At 45.8% G+C, this 26,309-nt stretch overlaps 1 protein-coding gene and 1 pseudogene across 43 annotated transcripts in view; one reads left to right on the top strand and one right to left on the bottom strand.

Moving 5' to 3' along the window:
- The window catches only part of BPTF (bromodomain PHD finger transcription factor), a 160,494-nt gene extending 156,595 nt beyond the window's left edge, over positions 1 to 3,899 (bottom strand). For all 42 annotated transcript variants that reach the window (XM_078373580.1, XM_035300495.3, XM_078373573.1 and 39 more), the window contains exon 1: positions 3,051 to 3,899. In XM_078373580.1, coding sequence (XP_078229706.1) covers positions 3,051 to 3,675 — 625 coding nt within the window. In that variant the 5' untranslated portion in view covers positions 3,676 to 3,899. The remainder of the gene's footprint in view (positions 1 to 3,050) is intronic.
- Positions 3,900 to 5,480: 1,581 nt separating this feature from the next.
- On the top strand, positions 5,481 to 16,722 carry LOC100407069 (metallothionein-1E pseudogene; annotated as a pseudogene). Its single transcript, XR_013536265.1, has 2 exons — positions 5,481 to 5,514; positions 16,310 to 16,722. The product of XR_013536265.1 is annotated as a metallothionein-1E pseudogene (transcript).
- Positions 16,723 to 26,309: the final 9,587 nt, after the last annotated feature.

Below are 26,309 nucleotides of genomic sequence, written 5' to 3' on the forward strand. Positions count from 1 at the left end.
CAAAGATTTAGGAGTTATGACACCCACCGCAAAATTATCAAAATTTCATCTATTATAAGCTCTCATCTGCTAACAATTTATCCAACCAATCTCTGATGAGTACCTGTTAGATGCCAAACACTGTTATAGGAGCTGCAGGTGGAATAAGCTCAATACCTATCTCTAACGAGTTAATAATTCCATACAAAGAAGGACAGACAGACACCTGCTAGGCTACAACTATCGTTAAGAAAAACAAAAAGTCGGTTGGCCAGGCTCAGTGGCTTACACCTGTAATTGCAGCACTTTGGGCAGGGGGGGACATCACCTGAGGTTGGGAGTTCGAGACCAGCCTGACCAATATGGTGAAACCCCATCTCTACAAAAAATACAAAGTTAGCCAGGTGTGGTGGGGCATGCCTTTAATCCCAGCTACTCAGAAGACTGAGACAGGGGAATCATTTGAACCCAGGAGGTGAAGGCTGCGGTGAGCCAAGATCACCACATGTACTCTAGCCTGGGCAACAAGAGCAAAACTCTGTCTCCAAAAAAAAAAAAAAAGAAAGAAAGAAAGAAAAAAGGAAAAGAAAATGTCAGGCCAGTGCCGTGGCTCATGCTTGTGATCCCCAAACTTTGGGAGGCCGAGGTGGGCGGGTCATCCGAGGTCGAGAGTTCCAGAGCAGCCTGACCAACATGAAGAAACCCCATCTCTACTGAAAATACAAAATTAGCTGGGCATGGTGGAACATGCCTGTAATCCCAGCTACTCGGGAGGCAGGAGAAGAATCTGAACCCGGAAGGCGGAGGTTGCAGTGAGCTGAAATCACACCATTGTACTCCAGCCTGGGCAACAAGAGTAAAATGCTATCTCAAAAAAAGAAAAACAAAATGTCACAAAAGAATAAGTAAATAAATTTTTTTAAATGACACCTAGCTACAGATTGTAATTTAAGTCAGCATATGCGAGTTATCAATCCTATATATTATTTGCTAGGCCTTCAAATAGGTCTTAAAGTTAGCTGAACTGCCCTGCCAAAATGTCTCAGCTCTGTTTAATCAGAAACACTTCCTCCAGGGGTGTATGCAATTCAGTCTCCATGTTTCAATTATCGGTTCTGTGTATAATGAAGACCAACAAGTGATTTCTCAAGGTAAAAATTATTACCATAAAAGGTGTACTAGGCCAGGCACGGTGGTTCACACCTGTAATCCTAGCACTTTGGGAGGCCAAGGTGGGCAGATCACGAGGTCAGGAGTTTGACATCAGGCTGGCCAACACGGTGAAACCCCATCTCTACTAAAAATACAAAAATTAGCCAGGCATGCTGGCAGGTACCCGTAATCCCGGCTGCTCAAGAGGCTGACAGGAGAATCGCTTGAGCCCAGGAGGTGGAGGTTGCAGGGAGCCATGATCGTGCCATTGCACTCCAGCCTGGGCGACAGAGCAAGACTCCGTCTCAAAAACAAAAAGATGAGCTAAAATTAAGTTGGCAAGAATTTACCTGTAGTCCTTTCTACATCTAAGACATAAATACCTGACACTTGATTCATTCCCTTCATTCTCCACATAGTCCCCCCCAACCCTCACAAGCCAGGCAACCATTCTGACCATCAGGCAAAATAAATTACCTTTTTTCACTTTGTTAGGACAACTCATGTGGGTTTACATTTGGCTTAATATAATACTACTCTACTTCTCCAATAAGTAAGCATTTATAAAAAACAGAAACTTCTCAATTTAACCACTTCTACTATCCGAGTCTCTCTGAGAAAGACATGACACACCTTAATTCAAGGAAAAAAGGTCCTTTTTCCTCACAAATATTTCCTCATAAACTTTATTTTTCAAATGCTTTTAAAACCAGATTCTAATTTAATTAATCTAGATTTGCAAAATTATAAAGGAAAAGTCTTGCCAGTTGTTGCTTTGGTTATGTTAATTTCACAATTTAGTAAATTTCAACTACCTATTTAATACAAAGCAGTCTTTTGGAAGAGGGTGAGGGGTTTTTAACAAAATGCATCTCAGCACCAGCCTGGAGAAACTTTTTGTGAGAAAACAGAAGAGGGGTTACCATGGAGAAATTCATTACGGATTTCTGTGAGGGCTTTTTCCTCAGAAATAGAGTGAAAAGAAAAAGTCGTCGTGTAATAAATCTGATACTGATGCTACATGACTTAGAAAAAAGTTCATCTTCGGCAATTATGTCTAGAGGATCAACTACACATCTTGTGCAACAGGTGACACGAAACTGCATTTCCCAAGCCAGGCAAAGCGATCAAATGAGTTAAGACAAGCGTTCCTGCGGTTTTGTACTTTTATTTTTGACTTAACCAAAACAATTTTGAATCGGATGAATTACCAAATTTGGTTGGGTCTTGTTTGGCTTTCTATTTTGCTTTTTCATCAGCCATTTACCAGCAACTGTTGCATGAGCCCATTGGCACTCGAAGAATAAAAACAAACACGCAGGACCAGATAAAGTTCCCCTACTAACCCAAATGATCCATTTCCTTAACACAATTTTAAAACCACAGCTAGGGGTGTGAAAACAGGCATGTTTTTGTGTGTGTTTGTGTGCCACAATCTGCCCAAATCCTTAATTCCCTTTTAAGTAACAGATATATAATAAAAATCTGAAAGAAACCATATTAGAAATGCAAAGAGGTTTGCAAAACAAGAGGCTTCTTTCATTCCAGAAAACCACACCAAAACAAGGGAAGAAAAATGAATGCAATGGATACGTGTCTGCCAAAGTTTCAATCCTGCCCGGTGGAGACATCGCACTGGCACAAATTTTGAAGAGGAAAAAGAGGGGGTTGGGGGGAGAGAGAGCAAGCGAGTGTGGCCTGCAAACTGCAACAATGCAATCTCCATTTTGAACAATGCGCCTCTTTCCTCTTGTAAATCTAGTTTTTTGCCACTTGATGTGCCGTCGCATTTCCCCTCTGTTTGGGGGGAAGGCGGGGTTGGGGGGAGATCGGAGCAGGATGCACAGCACACGAGTGAGGAAGGGGGGAGGGCAGAGGAGGTGGGGAAGGAGTCTGCAGCAACTGGGCTGGGTGGGTACCTGGAGTGCTGCTGTAGGTACTATGGCTCCTGAAGCTGCTTTCCGTGCAGTAACTGGCGTCGTCGTCGTCGTCTTCCATCTCCTCCGGATAATCGGAGTCATCGTCGTCCTCCTCCATCTCATCCTCCTCGTCGTCCTCAGAATCTTGGGTCTCCTCGGCGTCGCCGTCCTCCTCCTCCTCCTCCTCCTCCTCGGAGACCATGTCCTCCTCTTCCTCCTCCTCCTCGCTCTCGTGGTCATCGTACACCACTTTGTTGACGGCCCTCCGGGCCGCGGTGGTCCGGGCCAGGTGGCCGCCGCCGCCCCCGCCCCCCGTCCTGCCTCCCCCGCCTCCTCGCCCCCCCCGGCCCGGGGCGCTGGTGCTGGGGGGGGCCGGCGGCGGCTGCGGCTTCCTCCGGCTACTGCTGCCCCCCCTGGGCGAGCTCAGCCGCGTCTTGGGCGCCACCTCAGCCTGGGCGGCGGCCCACCTGCCCCGACTACTGCCGCGGTGCCGCGAGCGGAGCCCCCCGATGGGTCCGGACGTGGGCGGCGGCGGCGGCGGCGGCGGCGGCGGCGGGGCCGGGGCGCAGCGCTCCGCAGCGGGAGCCGCGGGCTGCTTGGGCGGCCTGCCCCGCCGGCCCCTCATGTCGGAGCCGAGGCGGGGGGGAGAAGGGAAAGCGGAGGGGGAGGGGCGGGCGCAGGGGGGGCGGTGGGGAGCGCCGGGGCCGGGTGGGGAAGCCCGCGGGGCCGGGCGGGAGGGGCCCAGCCGGCGGAAGCGGGTGGAGGGAGAAGGCTCAATCCGAATTGCTGGGGCCCCACTCCGGATCGCCTTCAGCCGCCATCTTGTTTCTTCCCTCTCGCTCGGTGACTGGGGGAACCGACAGCGGCCGCAGGCCCGGAGCGCGGTCACGTGAGCTGCGCCGCCGACGAGCCTGGACGGAGCGAGGCGGCGCAGCGGCCGCTAGGGGGAGCGCGGGAGCGCCGAGTCGGGGGCGGGGAGCACGGGGCTTCTGGGTTCGGCGCAGCTAGGCGCAGCTGGACTTCGGGCGCGGGTGGCGCGGCAGAGACGGGTGCGCAGCTCGCGAAATGCCCCTGTGTCAAAGGCCTTCGGAGACCATAGTCTCCGCGGACCCCTGGCTGGAGGCCAAAGCCTGCCGGACCTCCTCCCCGCGTCTCCCCTTCCGCGGCTCGGAGAGAAAGGCAGGAGAGCCCCCAAATATCATTCCCCTCCCGGCCCCCTAGGGAAACTGATGCTGAAAGAGCCAGAGAAAAAGAAAAAAAGGTATAGGAGCGGGGCGGCCGAACGACCGAGGACACTGGGCAGCGCCACCGACGAAGGGAAATTCCTAGAATTTAGGAAACTCCTTACCTGGGAGCTGGAGTCCTGAAATTGACTCGAATGACAACTGCTCCACGCTGTGCCAGGAGCCACGCCCGGAGGGAGGGGCACTTTAAGGCCTATTCCGTGGAACCCCCACTCGGAAAGCCTCAGGAAACTCCAGAACGCAACTACTGCACGTTCCAGTCTCCCGCCACCCTCCCAGTGCCCCAGCTAGGACCGCTACCACCTCAGCAGGAACTTCCCTCTCCTCTGCAGTGTAAAACGAAATCCTGCCTAAAAACCTACTTCACGGTGTTATGTTTGTATTATCGGGAAATAACCTTGATTTATTTATCTGACAAGTCACTAAGTTTCAGCTTAGCCCAGGGGACGAATCATGATGACATTTCAGGCACCCTCAAACCTTATCACAGGGACTCAACCGTGAGTGGTTGAGGGCAGCTCTTCAGATAAGAGGTTTTATAAACTTATATGAATATTTGAGATAAGTGACAACCAAAAAGTAATTTAAAGAAAAATAGTTGGCCTGGCTCGGAAACTCATACCTGCAATCCCAGCCCTTTGAGAGACGGAGGCCGGAGGATAGCTTGCGGTCAGCAGTTCGAGACAACCCTGGGCAACATATCAGGACCTCGTCTCTAGAAAAAAATTGAAAAATTAGCCGGGCATGGTGGTGTGCACCTGTGGTCCCAGCTACATGAGAGGCTGAGATGGGGGGGATCGCTGGAGCCTGGGAGACAGATGTTGCAGTGAGTGGTGATTGCACCACTGCACTCCAGCCTGCGTGAAAGAGCAAGACCCTGTCTCAAAATTGAAAAAAAAGAAACAAAAATACCTAACAGGATTTCTGTCCACCAAATGGCTATTTCAATCTCGGCCTCGCCGTCCTCCTCCTCGGAGACCATGTCCACCTCTTCCTCCTCCTCCTCGTTCTCGTGGTCATCATACACCAAATATGAACACATTTATGTTCACAATTGTGTTCACATTTGTGAAATTTTTCACATGTGAAAGTTGTGTTCATATATGTGAAATGAAAATTAAAATACAAGCACTGATTGCCAAATATATGCATTCAGTACAATTTGATTGAGCTTCAAAAGTGACAAATGTGTATGTATCTCCAGAGACCAGGCGAGTTACGTAAGTCAATAAAGTAGGCAAGATAAAGACTTAGGCCAGTGGAAGTGCCTGTATTTTGTTTGAAGAGGGTGGCTCAGGCCTGTAATCCCATCACTTTAGGAGGCCAGGTGGGTGGATCAATTGAGGGACTTGGAGATTAGCCTGGGCAACATGGTGAAATCCTGTCTACTAAAAATACAAAAATTAGCTGGGCGTGGTGGCGGGTACCTGTAATCCCAGCTACCTGGGAGGCTGACAGGAGAATCGCTTGAACTCAGGAGGCAGAGGCTGCAGTAAGCCAAGGTGGTGCTACTGCACTCCAACCTGGGTGACACAGCAAGACTTGTCTCAAAAAAAAAAAAAAAAGTGGTAGTGAGGAAGTGAGAATTTTATTTGGAGACACATAAATTGAAACTTTATGTATATATCATCCCAGTGATTGTGGCTCACTGCAACCTCCTGAGCTTGAGCGATCCACCCACCTCCCTCCCAAAGTGCTGGTTTTATAGACCACAGCCAGCCACCCTTTTTAAACAAAATATGGTGCCAGGGCTGGGTGTGGTGGCTCATTCCTGTAATCCCAGCACTTTGAGAGGCCAAGGCGGGTCAACATGGCAAAACCCCGTCTCTGCTAAAAACTAGCCAAGCATGGTGGGGCGCCAGTAGTCCCAGCTACTTGGGAGACTGAGGCAGGAGAATTGCTTGAACCCAGGAGGTGGAAGTTGCAGTAAGCGGAGATCGCGCCATTGCACTCCAGCCGGGGCGACAGAACAAGACTCTGTCTCAAAATAAATAAATAAATAAAAATGGGCACTTCCATTGGCCAAAGTCCTCATCCTGCTCTACTTTATTGACTTTCATTCCCTGGTCCGTGGAGGCATATACACATTTGTCACCCTAGGGGCTCAATCAAATTGTATTGAATACATTTATTTGACATTAGTGCTTGTATTTTTTCATTTCACATAAGTATTCTATTTTCCTAACTAGATTGAAAGAAGCCGCTGGTGTGGTGGCTCACATCTGTAATCTTAGCACTTTGGGAGGCTGATCACCTGAGGTTGCAAGTTGGAGACCAGCCTGACCAACATGATGAAACACTGTCTCTACCAAAAGTACAAAAAGTAGCTGGGTGTGGTGGCAGGCACCTGTAGTCCCAACTACTCCAGAGACTGAGACAGGAGAATCGCTTGAACCCTGGAGGTGGAGGTTGCAGTGAGCTGAAATTGTACCACTGTACTCCAGCCTTGGCGACAGAGTCAGACTGTCTCAGAAAAGAAAAAAGAGGCCGGGTGTGGTGGCTCACACCTGTAATCCAAGCACTTTGGAGGCCAAGGCGGGCAGATCACCTGAGGTCAGGTGTGCAAAACCAGCCTGATAACATGGTGAAACCCCGTCTTTATTTAAAAAAAAAAAGAAGGAAGCCATTTGGTGGACAGAATCAGAATCCTGTTAGGTATTTTTCTTTAATTTTCTTTTCTCTTTCTCCTTCCTTCCTTTTCCCTCCCTCCCTCCCTTCCCTCCTTTTTTCCCTTCTTTCTCTCTCTTCCTCCCTCCCTCCCTCTCTTTCTCTTTCTTTGTTTCATTTTGAGACAGATTCTTGCTCTATCACCCAGGCTAGAGTGCAGTGGTACAATCGCAGCTCACTGCAATGTCCGCCTCCTCCCAGGCTCAAGCAATCTTCCCACCTCAGCCTCTCGTGTAGCTGGGACCACAGGTGTGCACCACCATGCCCAGCTAATTTTCAAATTTTTTCTACAGACGAGGTCCTGCTATATTGCACAGGCTGGTCTCAAACTCCTGAACTCAAGCTATTCTCCAGCCTTGGTCTCTTAAAGGACTGGGATTGCAGGTGTGAGCCACCACATCTGGACTATTTTTCTTTAAATTACTTTTTGGTTGTCACTTATTTAAATAAATATTAATATGTTTATATCGCACTCCAGCCTGAGTAACAGAACAAGAGCCTGTCTCAAAACAAAACACTACAGATTGATAAAAATATAGGCAGTCTTGGCGGGGCACAGTGGCTCATGCCTGTAATCCCAACATTTGACAGACCAAGGCCGGAGAATAGCTTGAGTTCAGGAATTTGAGACCGGCCTGACCAACATGGTGAAACCCCGTCTCCACTAAAATACAAAAATTAGCTGGGCGTGGTGGTGTGCACATGCAATCCCAGCTACTAGGAAGGCAGGAGACTCGCTTCAACCTGGGAGGTAGAGGTTGCAGTGTGCCAAGATTGCACCACTGCATTCCAGCCTGGATGACAGTGAGATTCCATCTTCAAAAAAATAAATAGGCAGTTTGGATAAAGTCCAGAGTCTACTAGTTTGCAACAAATATCCTATATAGCATGTAAAATGCTGTGTACTACAAGGTGCAGTGGCTCAACCGGTAATTCCAGCACTTTGGAAAGCCGAGGTGGGAGGATCACTTGAGCCCAGTAGTTTGAGGCAATGTAGGGAGATACCCATCTCTAAAATAAAATAAAAATACAAAATGCTATGTACTGTAGGGAATACAAAAATATTAGAAGTGGGAAAACCCTTCAAAATTTGTAATTGAATACTAGAGGAAAACAATTCAAAAAATATACAATAGATGGCATGAGGTGCCAAGTGATCCACCTGCCTCAGTCTCCCAAAGGGCTGGGATGACAGGCGTGTGCCACTGCACCTGGCCTTTGTATAACAAGAGTGTTTAGGCCAGGTGCAGTGACTCACACCTGTCATCCCAGCCCTTTGGGAGGCCGAGGCAGGCTGATAATTTGAGGTTAGGAGTTGGAGACCAGCCTGACCAACATAGTGAAACCTTGTCTCTACTAAAAATACAAAAAAAAAAATTAGCTGGGCATGGTGGCGCCCGCCTGTAATCCTAGCTACTCGGGAGGCTGAGACACGAGAATCTCTTGAACCTGGAAGGCAGAGGTTGCAGTGAGCTGAGATCACACCACTGCACTCCAGCCTGGGTGATAGAGTGAGACTGTCTCAAAAAAAAAAAAGAAAGCAAGCAAAAAAGAGTTTTTAGTTGCAAGCAACAGAAAAACTGACTTTGGCTCATTTAACCAGAAAAGGGACTCATGAGAAGGATATGGACACCTCCAGAATCACCAGTCCTGAGTACAAATGGAAGGTTGCATAACAATCTCTCAAACTGCTGCCATTTATCTGGCTCAGTAGCTGCATGTTCCTGAGGCCAGTCCACTGCTCTGTAAAGCCCCCCACTTCTGGCTCTTGGGATGCACAGTAAGGCTGGTGAATCTAATAGGACACTCAGGCCTCCCTTCACTGTGAAGTTAGTTCGTTTGATCAGACACCACAATGTGTAAGATACCGCAGTGGTGAATTAGGTATTCCGTTAACTCATGTAGAGTGATAATAGTAAAAGAATTGAGCCAGGTGTGGTGGCTCATGCCTGTGAGCCTCGGGAGGCCGAGACGGGTGGATCACGAGGTAGGAGATGGAGACCATCCTGGCCAACATGGTGAAACTCCATCTCTACTAAAAATACAAAAATTAGCTGGGCAGTGGTGGCAGATGCCTATAATCTCAGCTACTTAGGAGGCTTAGGCAGGGGAATCGCTTGAACCCAGGAGGCAGAGGGTGCAGTGAGCTGAGATCGTGCCACCACACTACAGTCTAGTGACAGATCGAGACTCCACCTCAAAAAAGAAGAAAAAAAAAAAGAATTCAAATCTGCTTTTCTTGCCAGCCATGCTTTCACTAAGATGGAGAAACCTCGTCCTAATGAGGTTGACTTACTATCTCCATCGTGATAGAAATAATTCATTATAATTGCTCCTTCTATCAGCGGTGGCAGCAGCCAGGTCAGCCTTGCGAGAAACCAAGGATAAGCCCATCATTACCTCTGTCCCAGCTCTGTGGCCATTTTGTTCATTGCCTCCATAGGCAGGTGCTGACTTGATGGGAAGGAGCTTGAGCTACATCCACAGGCAGCTCTTCTTGTCTACTTACTTACTAAAGCCTTAGCAGTGAGGACATTTTTATAGGTGTTTATATGACACATAAATACCCTCACTTTCTAGATCTCTTCTGAGAGGTTCATCTACATCCTCTTTCCCAAACCTTGTCACCAATCTAAGTCCATGACCACCTGGCCCAGACATTGGTAAAGAGTCCTCATGGCAAAGAGAACCACAGGAGTACTACTGCCTGTGGAGCGGATTTCTTCTTGCTGCTGTCCTCAAAGACCACTTTGAAGTGCATCTGTAACACTTGAGCAGTCCACTTCCAGCTGATCCCACCTGTAAACTGAGCTCAAATGTTGCACTCCATAGTCACCTGCTTCATGGGGAGTTCTCCATAGGGCCATGGTTGGGAGTCGAGGGAGGGACGGCAGTGAAATGGGATAAACACGTTGTAGTTGAACCTCTTCTGTGCTTCTCTGGGACCTGCCCAGGCCTGCTCTTATATACATCATGTCTTCTTCTTCTTCTTTTTTTTTTTTTTTTTTGGAGGCAGAGTCTCACTATGTTGCCCATGCTAGAGTGCAGTGGCATGATCTTGGCTCACTGTTCAACCTCTGCCTCTCAAGTTCAAGTGATTTCTATCTAAATTTTTTATTTTTAGTAGAGATGAGGTTTCACCATGTTGGCCAGGCTGGTCTTGAACTCCTGACCTCAAGTGATCTGCCCTCCTTAGCCTCCCAAAGTGCTGGGATTTCAGGTGTGAGCCACCTCAGCCAAACTACATCATGTCTTCTTGGGGAAGGGAGCACTACTGGACATTTTTTGGCTAAGTGGAACAGATACTCCCTGACAAGCTGCACAGCTATGTGATCACTTGGCTTTCAATCTTTGCTAGGGCCCAGGAGCAAAATAAGAGCAGTTTCCAAAAATAATATTTATTAGCCAAAGAGAACAAGGCTTTGATCCAAAACCCTGAGCACAATGATAGGATGCTCCTTTGCAGGCTTTTCATGTGCCCTTTACAGCACCCCAGTATGTGGTTGTACAGAGAATGCTGTTGGATCCACTGGGTTATGAGGACCAATTAGCAGAGCTCCTTGCACCACAGCCTGGACCTGCTGAAGAATCTTCCCTTGCTCTGCCTTGTGGTTGAATGTTAGCAAGCCTTCAGGTCACTCTGAAAATGGGTTAAGAGCACAAATAAACATGGTATATATAGTCTTCTTTTTTTTTTTTTTTTTTTTGAGACAGAGTCTCGCTCTGTCGCCCAGGCTGGAGTGCAGTGGCATGACCTCTGCTCACCGCAACCTCCATCTCCTAAGTTCAAGAGATTCTCCTGCCTCAGTCTCCTGAGTAGCTGGGATTACAGGCACATGGATACCTTTTGTATTTTTAGTAGAGAAGGGGTTTCATCATGTTAGCCAGGCTGGTCTCGAACGCCTGACCTCAGGTAATCCACCTGCCTCGGCCTCCCAAAGAGCTAGGATTACAGATGTGAGCCACCATACCTGGCCTCGTATATCTAGTCTTCTAACTCCAAAGAGCGTCACCACGCATCCTGTACTATCGAAAGAAACCACCCACCCACAGTTCTTGACTTCTTTACATCTTTTATATGGCGCTTGGCTATGGCTACTCTTTAAGACTTAGAAGTGACATGGGTGATTTTTTAAAAATCTTTTGCCACTTATTGCAAACAGTATGCTCCAAACAATGTCCATTTGGCTGTCAGAATCTCATGCTATTACACTAGATACATGGCTTGGCACAGTGACTCATGCTTGTAATCCCAGCATTTTGGGAGGCTGAGGCAGGTGGATCACCTGAGGTCAGGAGTTCAAGACCAGTCTGACCAACATGGAGAAATCCCTTCTCTACTAAAAATACAAAATTAGCTGGGCATGGTGGTGCATGCCTGTAGTCCCAGCTACTTGGGAGGCTGAGGCAGGAGAATTGCTTGAACCCAAGAGGTGGAGGTTGTGGTGAGCTGAGATCGCGCCATTGAGCTTCAGCCTGGGCAACAAAAGCAAAATTCTGCCTCAAAAAAAAAGAGTGCTAGATACATATTTTCCACCATCGGCCGCAGAAGACTACAGTGAGAGTCATAGGCCACTCTCATCCCATTTCCCTGAGCATCTACAGCCTACCACTATTCTGGTACCAACTTCATCGGTTGAGTTCTGGATGGCAAGCAACAGAACCACTGCCTACTTCAAGCTCACAGAATCTCCAACAGCACCCAAGAATGAGGTTCTGAGACTTTGCAGCCAGCAAGTGTCCAAAATCAGGTGAGCACAGCATGGTGGCAGCTGCCTGGCAGAAAGCCCAACTTGCCCTGATAAAGCACCAGTCCTGGACACTGGCCACTGCCTCACAGCTTCGCTAGTTTCTAGCTAAAAGGCTGGGCTGGGTGTGCCTGAGTTCAGGGTTTAGCAGCAGGAGGGAGCAGGACAGGAAATGCCTGGCAACTCAGCTCCCATAGTTGGTTACAGGCCACATATAATATGAAGGGTTCCTTAAACCTGGAAGGGAGTTCAGATTGGATGAAATATGACAGATGAGGTGTGGTGGCTCACACATATAATCCTAGCACTTTGGGTGATTGAGGCGGGAAGAACACCTGAGCCCAGGAGTTCAAGGCTGCAGTGAGCTATGATTGTGCCACTACACTTTAGCAGTCTGGACAACAAAGCAAGACCTTGTCTCTTTTTTTTTCGAGATGGAGTTTCACTCTTGTTATCCAGGCTGGAGTGCGATGGCGCAATCTTGGCTCACCACAACCTCCGCCTCCTGGGTTCAGGCAATTCTCCTGCCTCAGCCTCCTGAGTAGCTGGGATTACAGGCACACGCCACCATGCCCAGCTAATTTTTTGTATTTTTAGTAGAGACGGGGTTTCACCATGCTGACCAGGATGGTCTCAATCTCTTGACCTCGTGATCCACCCGCCTCGGCCTCCCAAAGTGCTGGGATTACAGGCGTGAGCCACCGTGCCTGGCCAAGACCTTCTATCTTTAAAAAAAAAAAAAAGCCATGCAGAGAGAAGCCAGCCTGATTTGATTTAGACTTAGATGAGTTGGGTGACGTATCACACATCTGCAGTTAGGCTCAGAAAGTCAGAGGAGAGGAACTGGTTTATGAAGGAAGTGTTTAGCTCTGTGACCTTAGACAGGTCAATCAACCCTGACTGAGCCCCAGTTTGCTCAAAAATCAGTTAAGGGGGCTGGGCTAGAATCAGACTTTCCAACACTCCACATTATAGCATCAATGAAAATTAGCAGGAAATATGGAATGTGGTTTAAAACACTTCTTTTTTTTTTTCTTTATAGATTACTCAGTCTTAGATACGTTAAAACATTTCTTTTTTGTTTGTTTGTTCGAAGAGACCAGGTTTCACCATATTGATCAGGCTGGTCTTCAAGTCCTGATCTGAGGTGATCCACCTGCCTCAGCCTCTCAAAGTGCTGAGATTACAGGCATGAGCTACTATGCCTGGCCAAAACATTTCTTTATATAATACAATTATAATACAAATAAAATATATAGCATTGGAGAAGATATTACATATTTCATTTGTAACACTTTCCCCAAAAACCCTTCTTTTTTTTTAATTTTACCTAAAAATTTTTAACTCTGTTTATTTTTTTTAAGCCTTCTTTTTTCAAATGAGAAATTTGAACTTAAATCCATATACCTCACTTTTATTCTCTAGCTTATGTAGGCAAGTCCAGATCAAGTTCTTTAATTTATCTGTTTCTTTTTCTCTTTCTTTCTGTCTTTTTTTATTTTTATTTTTAAGAAATGGGGTCTCACTCTGTCACCCAGGCTGGAGGTCAGTGGTGTAGTCATACCTCTCTGCAGCCTCAAACTCCTGGGCTTAATGCATCCTCCCACCTCAGCCTTCCAAGTAGCCGACATTATAATCCTGAACCGTCACCCTGGCGCCTGATCTCTCTAAATAAGAAGCCATTTGCAACTGTATGTTACAAGAATTTAAGCCATCTTTTACAACCAAACCTTCACAACAGTGGAAATGATATTTAAGTTAAAGTTCTTTTGTTTCTTTCATTAATAAATGTCCTTAGAATATTCCTTCTGGACTTTAGAGCCAATCAAAGTTTTCCATAGTTAGTATTTCAAAATCATGATGTGGTTCCAATGGACAGAACACAAATGCATTAGCCACTTGTATTCTTTTTTTTTTTTGTAGAGATGGGCTTTCTCCATGTTGGTAAGGCTGGTCTCGAACTCCCAACCTCAGGTGATCCACCCGCCTCTGCCACCCAAAGTGCTGAGATTACAGGTGTGAGCCACTGTGCCCAGCCTACTAATGCACTATTAGGATAATCACCTCACAGCTTGGACATCATTTGTGGTATATTGGCCAAAATTATCCAGTACAAAAGTATGTGAAGATGGTTTCTAAGCTGCCTGCCCCAGAGTCCCCAACCCCCATCTCTTAATTTTTTAATTTTTATTTATTTATTATTATTAGTATTTAAGATGGAGTCTGGCTCTGTTGACCAGGCTGGAGTGCAGTAGCTCAATCTCAGCTCACTGCAACCTCTACCTCCTGGGTTCAAGCGATTCTCCTGCCTCAGCTTCCCAAGTAACTGGGATTACAGGCATGCAGCACCACACCCAGCTAATTTTTGTATTTTTAGTAGAGACGAGGTTTTACCATGTTGGCCAGGCTGATCTCAAATTCCTGACCTCAAGTGATCCACCTGCCTCAGCCTCCCAAAGTGCTGGAGTTACAGGCGTGAGCCACCAGGCCCCACCCTTATTTCTTTCTCTCTTTGCTCTCCTCTCTCTCTCTCTCTCTCTCTCTCACACACACACACACACACTGACACCTTCCTGCACATTGGATTACTCCTTATGCTCCTTGGGCTCCTGAGACATGAATTCCTCTAGCATCTTTGTGGGTCCCTTGTCTACACAGGCAATAATGTACTATGCAACTGAATGCCAATGGTGGCCTCCTGCCCACCATCAGACACCACCCTGTTAAGCCCATCAGGGGATGAAGTTGTCATAAAAAAGTGGCTCAGAGGCTGCGGACACCCTGAGAGCATGGAGGATGAATATCTATCCCCACCCCCCCTGTGTCCTATTTGCTGTGTATCAGTCCATAGCTCCCTGATCAGGAAGGTCTAGATTAGATCATCTCTAAGGTTCCTTCCAATGCTAATCTCTGTGATTATGATCTGGCTATGGCTCCTATGTAAGTGTGCTGAATTTGGCTTATTGATGAGATAATGAGTTAAAAATGTCCAAGAGACAGTTTGAAATATAGATTGGGCTGGGCAAAGTGGCTCATACCTGTAATCCCAGTACTTTGGGAGGCCAAGATGGCCAGATCACTTGAAGTCAGGAGTTCTAGACCAGCCTGGGCAGCATAGTGAGACCCCACCTCTACAAAAAATAGAAAAATGAGCCAGGCGTGGTGGCACGTATCTGTGGTTCCAGCTACTCAGGAGGCTGAGGTGGGAAGATTGCCTGAACCTAGAAGCTGTGAGCTGAGATTACACTGCTTGCACTCCAGCCTGTGAATAAGAATAAGACCCTGTCTCAAAAAAAAGGAAAAATCAAAAGTAAAAAGAAAGAAAAAAGATAGACTGAAGCTCTGGGAGGATTGAAGATGGGGGTATAATTTGGGAATCAATCTCATTGAGATGAAAATTGCAGCCAGGCAGACTATTTATTTTGTATATGTATGCCCAGGCTGGAGTACAGAGGTGCAGTCTTGGCTCACTGCAACCTCTGCCTCCCGGGTTCAAGCAATTCTCACACCTCATCCTCCCCGGGAGCTGAGATGACAGGCACACGACACCATGCCCAGCTAATTTTTGTATTTGAGATGGAGTTTCACCATGTTGGCCAGGTGGTCTTGAACACCTGACCTCAAGTGATCCACTCGCCTTAACCTCCCAAAGCATTAGGATTATAGGCATGAGCCACCTCGCCCAGTCTCAGACTAAACTATTATAAAAGAGAAAGCAGAGAGAGTAAGAGTACCTCATATAGACCCTGGGGAATCGCCTACATTTCAGAAGGTGGAAGGGAAGAAAGAGTGGTCTACTTGATAACATGAAGCATCATCAATCAATATCAATACTTGCTTTAGGGTAAAGGCATAGCCAAATTGGAAACTATGAACAAATTTCAGAAACTATGCACCAAAACTTACAAACCTCAAATCCTAGTTTTCTTCCTATCTCTTTGGCCACTCCCCTCAATTTCTTTAAGTTTTTATTTATTATTATTATTTATTGATTTATTTGAGACAGGGTCTTGCTCTGTCACCCTGGCTGGAGTGCAGTGGTGTGATCATGGCTCACTGCAGCCTCAACCTCTTGGGCTCAAGCAATCCTCCCACCTTAGCTTCCTCGGTAGCTGGGACTACAGGCTCTCACTACTATACCTGGCTAATTTTTGTATTTTTAATAGAGACAGGGTTTTGCTATGTGGCCTGGCTGGTCTCGAACTCCTGGCCTCAAGTGATTTGCCTGCCTCGGCCTCCCAAAGTGCTAGGATTACAGGTGTGAGCCAGTAGGCCTGGCCTCAGTTTCTTTTATGGAGATTGGCTCAATGTCATTATCCTCAGGCTTCTCTCCTGGGTACATGTCTCCTGAACCATCCAGTCCAGTCTCATGAAATTTGCCACCCAATGTGCTCATGTTTCCCAAACCAGAATCTCTTGTCTAGACCCATGCTCGAATTAGCTGTTTCTCAAATAATGTTTGTTTGTTTGTTTGTTTTTACTTCCCTGGTACCAGGGATAAAAGACCCCTGAATTTGAACATGAATATTCACTTCACCCAGTCCTCTGGGAGGTCCACCAATCCCTGTTTTGGAAAGAAAGGAGCTGACCTCTAGCTGAGAAAAAAAACTCCATTCAAGGACCACTCCTTCCACGTGCCTCACAATCTCAACTTCTTTCTTGGGATCTCCAGCCTCACCAAGGCTCAAAACGGACCCCAACTGCTCCTGCGCCACTGGTGGCTCCTGCACGTGTGCCAGCTCCTGCAACTGCAAAGAGTGCAAATGCACCTCCTGCAAGAAGAGCTACTGCTCCTGCTGCCCCGTGGGCTGTGCCAAGTGTGCCCAGGGCTGTGTCTGCAAAGGGGCATTGGAGAAATGCAGCTGCTGTGCCTGATGTGGGGGCAACCCTGCTCCCAGATGTAAATAGACCAATCTGCACAAACCCGGATTAAAAAAAAAAAACCCTGAGCCATTTGCTGCATTTCTTTTTCTATTAAATATGTGAATGACAAAAAACAATTTTGACTTGAAACAAACAAACAAAAACTCCATTCAAGGATCTAAACATTTGGCAGCTTGGAAGTACAAAAAAAAAATTGCAGCTTTGCACAGTGAGGCAGGGTGACCAACTTCTTCTAGTTTGCCAAAGAGTTTCCCAGTTTCGATACAAAAAGTCCCAAATCCCAGGAAACCTCTCAGTCTCAGGCAAACCAGGTAGTTAGCCAACCCCACAGGGAGGTGTCCTTTATGAGGCATGGCAAGGGTAGAAGCTTGGCAAGGGTGGAGGCTTGGCAAAGGTGGCTGTGCCCATCAAACACAGACCATTTATGAATGCTTGGGTGAGTAGTGCATATGCTTTAACTACTCCCTAGGGCCCTCAGAGCCTTTTGAAGGGGTCCCTAAGAGCAGGTGGGGGCAATGAAGCAGTGAAATTTGGGCATAAGGCTAATGTGACCTCATTTAAAACTGCAGGCTGGCGAGGCCCAGGGACTTTGGGTATCTATTTACATAGTGAAGATCACACCAATTCACATTTTATCTAGTGCTTTTTTTTTTTTTTTAAATCTATGGCTCTACCGAACATTGTCGCAGTTTCACAGCTACATAATACTCCATCAAGAGGTTATTTAGGCCAGGTGTGGTAGCTCACACCTGTAATCCCAGCATTTTTGGGAGGCCAAGGTGGATGGATAACTTGGGGTCAGGAGTTTGAGACCAGCCTGGCCAACATAAGACCGCATCTCTACTAAAAATACAAAAATTAGCCACATGTGGCACACGCCTATGGTCCCAGCTACTCAGGAGGCTGTGGCATGAGAATTGCTTGAACCCATGGGGTGGAGGTTTAGTGAGCTGAGATTGTACCACTCCACTCCAGCCTGGGTGATAGTGAGACTCTGTCTTGAAAAAAAAAAAAAAAAAGAGGCTGGGTGCGGTGGCTTACACCTGTAATCCCAGCACTTTGGGAGGCCAAGGTGGGTGGATCATGAGGTCAGGGGTTCAAGACCAGCCTGGCCAACATGGTGAAACCTCATATCTACTAAAAATACAAAAATTAGCTGGATATGGTGGCGCATTCCTGTCATACCAGCTACTTGGGAGGGTGATGCAGGAGAATCGCTTGAACCAGGACCCAGGAGGCGGAGGTTGCAGTGAGCCGAAATCGTGACACTGCACTTCAGCCTGGGCTATAGAGCAAGATTCTGTCTCAGAAAAAAAAAAAAAAAAAGATTTTCAGTGTGTTCCAGAATTGTTCCTATTATAAATACATCTTTGTGCTAAAAGGGTGTTTTTTTCCCTATATTTAAGATTTTTGGCCGAGTGCAGTGGCTCACACCTATAATCCCAGCACTTTGGAAGGCCGAGGCAGGTGGATCACAAGGTCAAGAGATTGATACCATCTTGGTCAACAAGGTGAAACACCGTCTCTACTAAAAATACAAAAATTAGCTAGGCATGGTGGTGCGCGACTGTAGTCCCAGCTACTCAGGAGGCTGACGCAGGAGAACTGCTTGAACCCAGGAGGCAGAGGTTGCAGTGAGCCGAGATCGCGCCATTGCACTCCAGCCTGGGTAACAAGAATAAAACTCCGTCTCAAAACAAAACAAAAAAACCAAAAAACAATATTTTTTTCAGGCTAGATGCAGTGGCTCATGCCTGTAATCACAGCAGTTTGGGAGGCCAAGGCAGGAGGATTGCTTGAGGCCAGGAGTTCAAAACTAGTCTGGTCAACATAGGGAGACTCCATTTCTAAAAAAAAAAAAGTTTTAAAAAACTTAGTCGCACATGGTGGCACGCCCCTGTAGTTCCAGCTACTTAGGAGGCTGAGGAGGGAAGATCACTTCAGCCCAACTGTTCAAGGTTTCAGTGAACTATGATTGCACCACTGTACTCCAGCCTGGATGATACAGCAAGACCCTCTCCCTTAAAAAATAAAAATATACACTTTTTCAGTAGTAATTTGGACATACCATTATGTGCCAGAGATAGTGCTAAGTGCTTTACACACATTATTTTCTTTAAATCTCATCATAAATAACACTCTGGAGTAGGTAATATTTTTCCCAGGTAGAAACTGGTGCTCAGAGGTTATGTCATTTTCCCAAAGCCACATAGCTAGTGCGTGATGAAGCCAAGATTTGAAATCAGCATCACCACATACTTTCAAAATATGTTTATGGTGAATTTTGGTTTGTTTATGACTCTGTCATCTTTTACCGGGCTTTGCTCTACTGAGCCACCACTGAGCCTTGTATGTGTATCTCTTTATTTTTGGTTATGTGCACTGCCCCAGTGACCACGCGTGTCTCTCTTTAGCACCTCTCCCACTGTGTTGAAATTGCTTGTTTGTACTTCCGCTCCACCTACAAGTGGAGGGTAGAATCACATTTATTCATCTTTTTCCAACACATCTAGCAAGATAGAGAGACTGAAGAGAAACTTGTTGTTGAACATATAAAAGGAGAACTCCGGGCTGGTGACGTGGCTTACACCTTGTAATCCCAGCACTTTGGGAGGCCGAGGCAGGTGGGTCACCTGAGGTTGGGAGTTCAAGACCAGCGTGACCAACGTGGTGAAACCCCATCTCTACTAAAAACACAAAATTATTCAGGTGTGGTAGCATATTCCTGTAATCCCAGCTACTCAGGAGGGTGAGGCAGAAGAATTGCTTGAACCTGGGAGGCAGAGGTTGTGGTGAGCGAGGTTGTGCCATTGCACTCCAGCCTGGGCAACAAGAGCAAAACTCCATCTCAAAAAAAAAAAAAAAAATTAGCTGGGGTTAGTAGGGAGTACCTGTAATCCCAGCTACTTGAGAGGCTGAGGCAGGAGAATCGCTTTAACCCGGGAGATGGAGGTTGCAGTGAGCCAAGATCTCACCACTGCACTCCAGCCCAAGTGACAGAGTGAGGCTCTGTCTCAAAAAAGTTAATTAATTAATTAATAATAAAAGGAGAACTCCACTGGCTGAAAGCAAAGGGAAGGATTATTTTAGGATTGAGGATACTGGAACTGCTGGATGAGTGAGGGTTGACAGTCTAATAGGTATTCAAACAAGATGCATTACCAGGGGTCAGGAAGGACTTGAGTCCATCCTCAATATGGATTCATATTGAATATGCAGAGTGGATTCAGCTTGCTTTGGAAACAGTGGGAAGAACAAAATGTTTTGGGGCCAGCTCTGTGATCCTGGGCAGGCTTCTTCTGAGGCAGAGTCTTGCTCTGTCACCCAGGCCGGAGTGCAGTGGTGCAATCTCAACTCACTGCAACTTCCGCCTTCTAGGTTCAAGCGATTCTCCTGCCTCAGCCTCCAGAATAGCTGAGATTCCAGGTGCCCACCACCATGCCCAACTAATTTTTGTATTTTTAGTAGAGATGAGATTTCACCATGTTGACCAGGCTGGTCTCCATCTCCTGACCTCAAGTGATCTGCCCGCTTCAGCTTCCCAAAGTGCTAGAATTATTGGCGAGAGCCACCTCGCCCAGCCTGGGCAGGTGTCTTGACCTTGGTCTTCTCATCTGTAAAATGGAATGTATCCGTCCACCTCACAGAGTTTAATAAAATGAGGATTAAACGAAATAATGAATATAAAGAGCTTAGCATGGTGCCTGAAACCTAGTAAACAATAAAGGTTAGTGGTAATAATAATTATGAACTTATTATTTAATATTTTATTAATAGAACATTTGGGAATGCATAGACAGTCATATAGTACAGTTCAATGTAAATACTCTGGAATCAGATCTGGATTTGGTCCCATGGATACTGGGTACTGTCATAATTTGCATATGTAGATATATATACATATACATGTATATGTTTTTTTAACCCCTCTGAGTCTTTTAATTTTTTCAGCTGTGAAATGAAAGTAAAAATAGAACTTTTTTTTTTTTTGAGACAGAGTTTCGCTCTTGTTACTCAGGCTGGAGTGCAATGGTATGATCTCGGCTCACCACAACCTCCATCTCCTGGGTTCAGGCAATTCTCCTGCCTCAGCCTCCTGAGTAGCTGGGATTACAGGCACGCGCCACCATGCCCAGCTAATTTTTTTGTATTTTTAGTAGAGATGGGGTTTCACCATGTTGACCAGGATGGTCTCGATCTCTTGACCTCATGATCCACCCGCTTCGGCCTCCTAAAGTGCTGGGATTACAGGCGTGAGCCACCGTGCCCGTCGCTTAAAAACAGAATTTATTGCATAGGATTATTTTAAGGATTCAATGAAATAATACATATAATATATTTAACTTGGGGACCTGATAACATGGGAGGTTCTTGAAATTTTTATCTTCTAATTGTCATTTAAGCTTGCATCGATTTTATTTATTTTCTGTTTATTTTTAATTTTTTTATAATCTGTTTACTGTAGAGATGGGGGTCTCACGATACTGCCCAGGCTGGTCTTGAACCCCTGGATTCAAGTGATGCTCCTGCCTCAGCCTTACAAAGTGCTGAGCCTGCAGGTGTGAGCCCCTGTGCCTGGCTAAGAGATTGTTTAATTTATTGATTAACTGATTGAGATGGAGTCTTGCTCTGTCACCCAGACTGGAGTGCAGTGGCACAATCTCAGCTCACTGCAACCTCCGCTTCCCATTTCAAGTGATTCTCCTGCCTCAACCTCCTAAGTAGCTGGGATTACATGTGTGCGCCACCATGCCCAGCTAAGTTTTGTATTTTTTAGTAGAGACAGGGTTTCATCATGTTGGCCAGGCTGATATCACATTCCTGACTTCAAGTGATTCACCTGCCTCAGCCTCCCAAAGTGCTGGGATTGCAGGCATGAGCCACCATAGCTGGCTTGGCTAAGAGATTTTAAATTCTCTGATTTTCCTAGAAAGAATATCACCAGTTCATGTCAACCCAGAGCACATCTCTGACTTACCCTTTAACATTCTGTTAGCTACGTGAATAGTTCTCCTGTTTGTACCAATATGACCTTAGATGTGGTTTTTTTGTGTGTGTGTGTTTATTTTTTTGAGACAGAGTCTTGCTCTGTTGCTCAGGCTGGAGAACAGTGGTGCAGTCTTGGCTCACTGCAACCTCTGCCTCCCAGGTTCAAGCCATTCTCCTGCCTCAGACTCCCAAGTAGCTGGGACTACAGGAGCCTGCCACCACGCCCAGCTAATTTTTGCATTTTTAATAGAGACAGGGTTTCACCATGTTGGCCAGGCTGATCTCAAACTCCTGACCTCAAGTGATCCGCCTGCCTCGGCCTCTCAAACTGCTGGGATGACAGGCATGAGCCACCATGCCCAGCCAAGTATATTATTTTGATTTTGAAAATTAAAATACTATAAAATTAAAACCCTAACCAGAATGAGATGCCACTTTACATTCACTAGCATGGCTGTAATTGTTTAAAAAACAAAATAAAAAGGCCGGGCGCGGTGGCTCATGCCTGATATCCCAGCACTTTGCGGGGCTGAGGCGGGTGGATCACGAGGTCAAGAGATTGAGACCATCCTGGTCAACATGGTGAAACCCCGTCTCTACTAAAAATACAAAAAATTAGCTGGGCATGGTGGTGCGTGCCTGTAATCCCAGCTACTCAGGAGGCTGAGGGAGGAGAATTGCCTGAACCCAGGAAGCAGAGGTTGCAGTGAGCCGAGATCGCGCCATTGCACTCCAGCCTGGGTAACAAAAGTGAAACTCCGTCTCAAAAAAAATAAAAATAAAAAGTGTAAAAGAGGAATGGGAAATTAGAGCCATTATATATTGTTAACAAGAATGTAAAGCCATGTAGCACTGTGGAAAACACTTTGGCAGTTACTGAAAAAGTTAAACCTGGAGTTACTATATGACCCAGTAATTCTATTCATACATATACAGTCAAAAGAATTGCAAACAAATGGTCATGCAAAAACATACACATATGTATTTAGCAGCATTATTCTCAATGACCAAAAGGTGGAAACAACCTACATGTGTATTAACTGATGAATGGACAACCCAAATGAGATTTATCCATATAATGGACATATTATTCAGCCTTAAAAGGATGGAAATTCTAGCACATGTTACAACATGGAGACTCCTTGAGGGCATTAGGCAAAATAAGCCAGTTACCAAAATACTGTGTGATTCCACTCCTATGAGGCACTTAGAGTGGTCAAATCTATAAAGACAGAAAGTAGGTTGTGCGAGGGGTGGCTCATGCCAGCCATCCCAGCATTTTAGGGGGCCAAGGCGGCAGATCCTGAGGTCAGGAGTTCAAGACCAGCCTGGCCAATATGGCGAAATCCCATCTGTACTAAAAATACAAAAATTAGCTGAATGTGATCGCAGGAGCCTGTAATCCCAGCTACTTGGGAGGGTGAAGCAGAGAATGCTTGAACCTGGAAGGCGGAGGTTGCAGTGAGCCGAGATCATGCCATTGCACTGTAGCCTGGGTCTTAAAGCTAGGCTCCATTTAAAAAAAAAAAAAAAAAGTAAAAGGGTGGGAGAAGGAGAGAATGGGGAGTTAGTGTTAAACAGGTACAGAGTTTCAATCTGGGAAGATGAAAAAGTTCTGGTGATTAGTTGTACAACAATGTGAATATACTTAACACTACTGAATTGTACACTTAAAAATGGTTAGAGACAACCAGGTGTGGTAGCTCATGCCTATAATCCCAGGACTTTAGGAGGCCAAGGTAGGTGGATCACTTGAGTCCAGGAGTTCAAGACAAGCCTAGGCCACTTAGCAAAACCCCAATGCTACAAACAACGCAAAAGTTAGCCAGGTGTGGTTGTGTGTGCCTGTGGTCCCACTTACTTGTGAGACTGAGGTAGGAGGATCACCTGAGCCCGGGGAGGTCAAGGCTGCAGTGAGCCATGATCACACCATTGCACTCCAGCCTGGAAGGTGAAGCGAGACCCTGTCTCAATAAAAGGGGGCGTGGGGGTAGTGGTTAGAGTGTAAATTTTATGTTATGCATACTTTACCACAGTTAAAAAAATTATTTGAAATAAACCATACATGAAAGTCTTATTTAGTGAAATCATGTATTATATAATTTCATTTATATGTCCCAAATGGGACATATAAATTCATAGGAAGTAAATAAATACATGGCTAGGTGTGGTACCTCATGCCCAGAATCCCAGCAGTCTGGGAGGCCAAGGAAGGTGGATCATTTGAGGTCAGGAGTTTGAGACCAGCTTGGCCAGCATGGTGAAACCCCGTCTCTACTAAAAGTACAAAAATTAGCCGGGCGTGGTGGTACATGCCTGTAATCCCAGCTACTTGGGAGGCTGAGGCAGGAGAATCACTTGAACCCCTCGGGAGGCGGAGGTCGCAGTGAGCCGAGATTATGTCACTGCACTCCAGCCTGGGAGACAGAGCAAGACTTCATCTCAATAAACAAACAAACAAACAAACTTGCCAGGAAATGGGAGAGGAAATGGAAAGTACAGTCAATGATTCTGGGGCTTCTTTCTGGGGTGATGAAAATGTTCTGGAATTAAATAGTGGTTGTACAACCTTGTGAATACTATACTAAAACTCACTAAATTATGCACTTATTTTTAAGGATGAATTTATGGTACATAAATTATATCTCAATAAATATCAATAAAAAGGAGTCATATGAGGAATTGGGAAAACGTTTTATATATATATATATGCCTTAAGTCTTCTTTAGTTTCTTCTGTCCTTTCTGCAACAAAGTTATACCCACTGATACTACATTATCATAAGGTATCCAGTCTGGATCTACCTGTATATCTTGATATCTCTCTGTATGTCTGTACCCATACCAGTATCTCTCCAGAAATATATGCAGAATGGCTTGGTGATTTTTCTTTTCTTTTTTTTTTTTTCCGGCTTGATGATTTTTCTTTTTGATTTTAACACTTATCTTTTTGGCCAGGTATGGTGGTTCACACCTGTAATCCCAGCATTCTGGGAGTCCAAGGCAGGCAGATCACTTGAACTCAGGAGTTCAAGACCAGCCTGGGCAACATATTGAGACCATTTCTCTACACAAAAATACAAAAATTAGTCAGGCATGGTGACATGTGCCTGTAGAGCCAGCTACTTCAGAAGCTGAGGCAGGAAAATTGCTTGAGCCTGGGAGGCAGAGGTTGCAGTGAACCGAGACTGTACCACTGCACTCCAGCCTGGGTGACAGAGCCAAATCTTGTTTTAAAAAAAAAAAGTCTAGCTTCACAGTGGTTCGTGCCTGTAATCCCAACACTTTGGGAGGTTAAGGCAGGAGGATGCCTTGAGCCCAGGAGTTTAAGGCTCCAGTGAGATATGATTATGCCATTGCACTCCAGCTTGGGAGACAGAAAGAGACCTTGTCACAAAAGTAAATTAATTAATTTAACAAACTTTTTTCTTGTTTTCTTTTCTTTTCCTTTAGACAGGGTCTCACTGGAGAGAGAGGTCTGTCACCCAGGTTGGAGTGCAATGGCTCAATCTCAGCTCACTGCAACCTCCGCCTCCCAGGCTCAAGCGATATCCCCACTGCAGCCTACCAAGTAGCTAGGACTACAGGTGCACACCACCATGCCTGGCTAATGTTTTTTGTTTGCATATTTTTGGTAGAGATGGAGCTTTTGTCATATTGCTCAGCCTGGTCTCAGACTCCTGGGCTCAAGTGATCCACCCACCTCAGCCTCCCAAAGTGCTAGGATTACAGGTGTGAGCCACTGCATCTGGCTGATTTTTTCTTTCTACTGTGACTGTAATTCCACAACTTCCCTTTTCCCCTTCTCTATGGATTTTCTACCACATTTAGACTCTGCTTAGATTGACCTAGTTTTCTCTTTAATCAAATCTTCAGGAACCAACTTATTACCATTAAAATGATCTAACAAGCTTTATATTTTTCATTGTTTTTTTTTTTTCTTTTCTTTTTCTTTCTTTTTTTTTTTTTTTTTTGAGACGGAGTTTCGCTCTTCTTACCCAGGCTGGAGTGCAATGGCGTGATCTCGGCTCACTGCAACCTCCGCCTCCTGGGTTCAGGCAATTCTTCAGCCCCAGCCTCCTGAGTAGTTGGGATTATAGGCACGCGCCACCATGCCCAGCTAATTTTTTGTATTTTTTTAGTAGAGACAGGGTTTCACCATGTTGACCAGGATGGTCTCGATCTCTTGACCTCATGATCCACCCACCTCGGCCTCCCAAAGTGCTGGGATTACAGGCTTGAGCCACCACGCCCGACCGCTTTATATTTTTCATTGTTAAAAATCCTCATTTTGAGTAACACAACCACAAAGCAAAGAATGCCATCATGGATTTAACCAGTAAAAGACAATACTTAACAATAACATTTTAAAAACATATGCCAGCAGGCTTACCTGATGAAAAAAATGATCGTGGCTGCAAGCTGCATTTGCCAGACAATGGTTTTAGATTTGCTGTGTACCCTGAACGCCATGAAAAATGGATTGCCCGGCCTCTTGATAAGGAAATCAATTACTTGCCTCATTCTGAGTGAAAAGAATGAAAGGATTTTAAAAAATCATAATAACCAAAATGGGGAGAATAAAACAAACTAGGAAGAAACATATTGTACATTTCAAACTAGTGTTGCTTTGCCTAAGAGTAAAGTCTTTATGCACTCAAATATTTAAGGTGATTTTTATTCCTTCATTCTTGAGTCCTCTGAAACTCCTGGGAACACTCCCTAAAA

This window comes from Callithrix jacchus, chromosome 5, assembly GCF_049354715.1.
Source record: "Callithrix jacchus isolate 240 chromosome 5, calJac240_pri, whole genome shotgun sequence".
NCBI classification, from domain to species: Eukaryota; Metazoa; Chordata; class Mammalia; order Primates; family Cebidae; genus Callithrix; species Callithrix jacchus.